This window comes from Cibotium barometz, chromosome 13 (assembly GCF_041138505.1).
Source record: "Cibotium barometz isolate CiBa-2024 chromosome 13, ASM4113850v1, whole genome shotgun sequence".
NCBI lineage: Eukaryota > Viridiplantae > Streptophyta > Polypodiopsida > Cyatheales > Cibotiaceae > Cibotium > Cibotium barometz.
In genome coordinates, this window is record NC_141058.1 from 56130616 (window position 1) to 56135226 (window position 4611).

At 41.0% G+C, this 4611-nt stretch overlaps 1 protein-coding gene across 2 annotated transcripts; it reads right to left on the reverse strand.

The window, feature by feature from the left end:
* Positions 1–600: 600 nt before the first annotated feature.
* LOC147632874 (calmodulin-2-like) lies at positions 601–2265 on the reverse strand. 2 transcript variants are annotated; one of them, XM_086807780.1, is made up of 4 exons: positions 2022–2265; positions 1216–1396; positions 891–971; positions 601–813 (listed from the first exon to the last, which is right to left on the reverse strand). In XM_086807780.1, exons 2-4 carry the CDS (start codon positions 1339–1341, stop codon positions 679–681), a joined length of 342 nt encoding a protein of 113 aa, XP_086663906.1. In that variant the 5' UTR covers positions 1342–1396; positions 2022–2265; the 3' UTR covers positions 601–678. The 2 variants fall into 2 exon arrangements, with proteins under 2 accessions (XP_086663906.1, XP_086663905.1); XM_086807779.1 differs by having other exon boundaries at positions 1216–1373; positions 2022–2250.
* Between the last annotated feature and the right edge of the window lie 2346 nt (positions 2266–4611).

Below are 4611 nucleotides of genomic sequence, written 5' to 3' on the forward strand. Positions count from 1 at the left end.
TCAGCGGCTGAGATTTAGGAGTCCTAACAACGTGGCTCTTGGGTTTGAATCTCCCTGCCTGTAGCTGAAGGCGACATTGGGGGTAGCGCGGTTGTGCCCAAAAATGGCGGAAGGCCCATCCACGAATGTGTGGGTAAGCAAAACCTCAGAAAAAAAGAAGACCTGGGTAAAGCTTGGTTTTACCCAGATGTAATGCTCCTCAAATAGGGTATCATTTACAATGACAAGGAATGTTAGCTGGAAACGTGGTCAACTAATGGGCACAAGTGTAGTGCAATATTTTCATTTTCATGAAGGTGTGACTCTTGGTTGGAGAAGTCATTGGTCTCTTTTCCATAAGCTGGACTGCCAATGTCACTGCTGCGAGATCACATATAAAGCTTGGTTTTACCCAGATGTAATGCTAGGTGTACCTTTTGCAAGGCACGCACACTTCTTCTCATGCTACCCACAGAAAACAACATACATTTTCCAAGAAGAGTATATTTTTCTCATTTCAGTAGTTTTGAAGAGCTGAAGGTGTAACATCAAAAGAAGAGGTTTCAAGGGTTAAAAAAAGTTTGCAATAATCTTAATGTAAACTACTGCACAAGAGCTGGAAAAACAAGATCATCAGATCAAAATCTTGAGACAACGTTGCTCTATAAAAAATCATAACAACAAATACTGTGAGTCAAGTCACTTTGACAATAGCATCTTCACAAACTCATCATAATTGACCTGACCATTGGGGTCTATACCCGCTTCGCGAATCATCTCATCCACTTCTTCATCCGTTAATTTCTCCCCAAGGTTCGTCATCACATGCCGCAACTGGCATTGGGCGCACATGTTTGTCACTCAAATGTGTAAGGGAAAAAAACTAAAAAGGAAAAGTTCATGAGAATGACCTCTCCGGCAGAAATGAAACCGTTCCGGTCCTTGTCGAAAACCTTAAAAGCCTCCTTTAGCTCTTCCTCCGAATCGGTATCCTGTTACATGTCACAAATGACACAAATCATCATGCATTGCCTAGACTATGATGTGCCAGAATGTTCCCACTCACACCATCAGCCCACAGGAGTAAGTGCAGATCTGTGTTAAGAGAGGGATGCCTGCTGCTTCAGTGTTCAAATCTACATGCATAAATGCACTTCTCTGGATGTGAATGGCAGTCCTAGTCACATGGACTCTTATTTATTTATTTCGTTTCTGGTCTCGAGAACTGAATTATACCTTCATCTTGAGGGCCATAAGGGGTAAAAATGCACCAAAATCGATGGTCCCTTTTCCCTCTGCATCCACTTCATTGATCATGTCTTGCAACTCAGCTTCTGTGGGGTTCTGCCCCAGCGACCGCATAACGGTGCCAAGATCCTTGCTTATGATGGAGCCTGCAAGAAATTCAGACAAGAAGCTGACCACAGCTTACCTTATTTCAGTCTTGCAGAACACCCTGTTAGTAAACTTTGACGAGGAAAAGAAACCTTAACATACATAACAACTCTACTTAAACAGAATTAGGATAATGATGATGATGCTATAGTGGTGGTGTGCTAATTGGCAACGATGATGGTGGTCAAAATGATTTTATTTAATTGTGCCGACAACAAGGACAATGATGATGATGATGATGATGCAGGTGACATCATTATTTGTACAAAACAATCTTGAAGTTCTACTGAACGAGATCTTATTACAGTATGCACTCTCTCAGCTGGGAGAAAATGCTGAAGAAAGAACAACATCATGAAAATCCCACGTTTAAAAATTGATGATGGTAAAACTAGATCTGACCGCTCAAACAGATCAAAAAGCATGCAAATGTGTTGAGAATTGGGGGGCCAATTTAGTTGAATCATGAAAGGGATCATAGCACCTTGCATTGTGCAGCCACATTCAATGCCCACCACAGATAACCACACAGAGCTTAGAGGAAGCACCAATCACGTTTCTAAATAGGCTAGAACGCAATGCAGACTCTGAAAGAGGGGGGAGAGAGAGAGAGAGAGAGAGAGAGAGAGAGAGAGAGAGGAGCGTACCATTTCTCGTCTTGTCGAAAAGGTCGAAAGCTTCTTTGAACTCCTGAATCTGCTCCGGCGTAAGGCCTTCTGCCATAATTTCACCAAATGAGGGGCGGCCGGGGGGCTGCTAACAGGCGAGTACTCGTTTTACAAAATGTATACGAATGCGTGTGTGTGTGTGTGTGTGTGAGAGAGAGAGAGAGAGAGTGCCGGTGATCAAAGCAAGACTGGCCTACAACGGGCTGGTTTTAAAAACCAAAAACGCAGCACACTCTAGAAATGAATAATTATTCGTGGAATTTACCATTGCTTCCTTCCATAGAACAAAGGATGCTTTCACATCGTCAAACAAACAAACAATGAGGGGTTCGATTGGCCATTGCGGTGCATCTGGACAAATCTCCCTTCAAACCCAATATGTTTATGGAGACATTACAGTTTTTAACTTTATTGTTGTGGTTTACTTTTTCTTTCTTTATATAAGAGTATCTTTACGCGCACGCGCACGCGCACACACACACACACACACTCGTGAGCGGGCCCTCCCCTTGCCCCCTTATGATGGCACTATTGACTATAGGGAGTGAGACTCGAACCTGTCACCTCCATTGTGGGACTTTGAGCTCTCCACCAACTTGCCAATTGGAGTTTAGTTTTCATGACCCAAGCTCAATTCTCACTTCATGACCCTACCTGGATGTGCATTATCAACATCCAAAGACACTCATCATCATCAAGGGCTATGGTAGCACATATGCTTGAAAGTCCAACTTTGTTTCCTAGCAAGTTGAAGATTTTCCACAAAAAAAAAAAAAAGATTTCCTCTTTCACAATGAAGACTTCAACATGGGCTTGGAGGGTAAAGGCACAAAGAGTGTCTCAGATGAGCATAAAGAGTCTCTTGTTAATATTCCCTTTCCCATTGGAGCCTTGGATATGACTCATAAACTAACAAGGCACATGGTCTGTTGAGTGATTTCAATCCACTTTTAATGTGGTCCATGGCCCCCATTATTAGTGAGCGGGAACATATTGATGGTTATCTCATGATGAGACATGGGAATGCCATATAGATACACGATTTCAAATTATTCTCAAGCATATCTTGTCATACATACCACATGTAGTGCCTTAATTTGCTAGAGTACAATAACACATCATAACACATTTATCTATCCCAAAAACCATTAGCTATTGCACATGGGAAAAATTAAGTAAGTTGTCCCCATGAAATGTAGCAAATGTGGCTCAATTATTAGTTTTCAACTACTTGCATAATCCTTGCTTCTGTATATTTTAGCTGAATCAATCAATGTAGGAAGCATTTTTTCTCATCGAGCTCTTTTACATACCAACTTTATTGAGTTGAGAGTGTTGACTAAGAATAAGGAACATTACACTCGCTTGCTTATGAGATATAGAATAGATACTACTTTAAATTCTAACATAATGAGGGTTTTTTAGAAGGCACCTTTGCTTTTTAATATCTCTTTTAAAATGAGATTCATAATTGAAGAATGGTCAAGATGAAGAGTTCTCATTGCAAACCAACATTAAGAAAAAGGGAGCTTTTCATATAAAAGATATTGTCTTAATAGTGAAGTGCTTTGTAGTGTTGAAAGAAGAATGTAGACCAAAGAAGATTCCCTTTTTTATGCCACATGCAAGGATCATCCATGGGATTAATTTGATACGACCTTAGTGTGTTGGTAATAAGGATAAAAGAATCCAGGCAAGATATTCATGCAACATGCTCGAGAATTAGTGGTAGCATAAGGATATACACACCGGTGATCACAAGATTATGGATATGTTTGGTCACATGAGACAAGAAGCCAAAGGATCGCAAAGGTTTTGGGTGATAGGTGTTGGCTCAGGGGTGTGTATGCATGAAGGACCAAAGAGAGCAATGTAAGAGATTTGTGTGGACACATGGGCTCACATATGGGGTATGTTATCTTCGGTACATAAAGGAGGGATGGAGCATTCTACCTTATTCCATGTCTCTTTACCATCTTGCTTTGGCCACCTCATCACCATCTTCTACCTTATTTCATGTCTCTCTAACATCTTGCTTTGGATGCCTCATCACCATCTTGCATGAAAGTGGTTGATTCAAGTAGTGGCTTCTAAGCAAGCTAGGAATGAAGATTAGAAGAGGAGGATTGGTGCCTCACATTTGATATCAAAGCACAGAGAAGAAAGTAAAGGTCCTTACATGGGGGCTTGTAGAGGGTTGTGGAATTGTTTGATTCCAATGTTTGTGAGTGGATTTAAACATGATATATTGAGAACATACCTAGTATGCTCTTTAAGCACTGAAAAAGTAAAAGCCAATGTGACTACCCCCACATATGGGGCTAGGGTGTGGTGGTAATGTGTAGGTTTTCGGGTTGCAGCACCATGACTTAAGCTAAAGATGGTAGATCTCCATGGTGTGTGTGCTATGCATAGAGCATAGAGTAGAGAGAGAGACAAAAAAGCTCTAGTGAGAGAAAGTGTTACATGACTCAATGAGATTCTACTAATTATGTTAAAGCTCACACCAAGTACATGCTTTTATAGGCTGAATGCCTTATCTTTCTCAACACAATACTCATGGGGTAGC

Excerpts from the sequence above, each read along its gene's own strand:
- LOC147632874 (XM_086807779.1), bottom strand. The coding sequence starts at position 2,097 with ATGGCAGAAGGCCTTACGCCGGAGCAGATTCAGGAGTTCAAAGAAGCT. Across the intron at positions 972-1,215 it reads TTATGGCCCTCAAGATGAAG|GATACCGATTCGGAGGAAGA; the intron begins GTATAATTCAGT and ends GACATGTAACAG. Across the intron at positions 814-890 it reads GTTTCATTTCTGCCGGAGAG|TTGCGGCATGTGATGACGAA; the intron begins GTCATTCTCATG and ends GCCCAATGCCAG.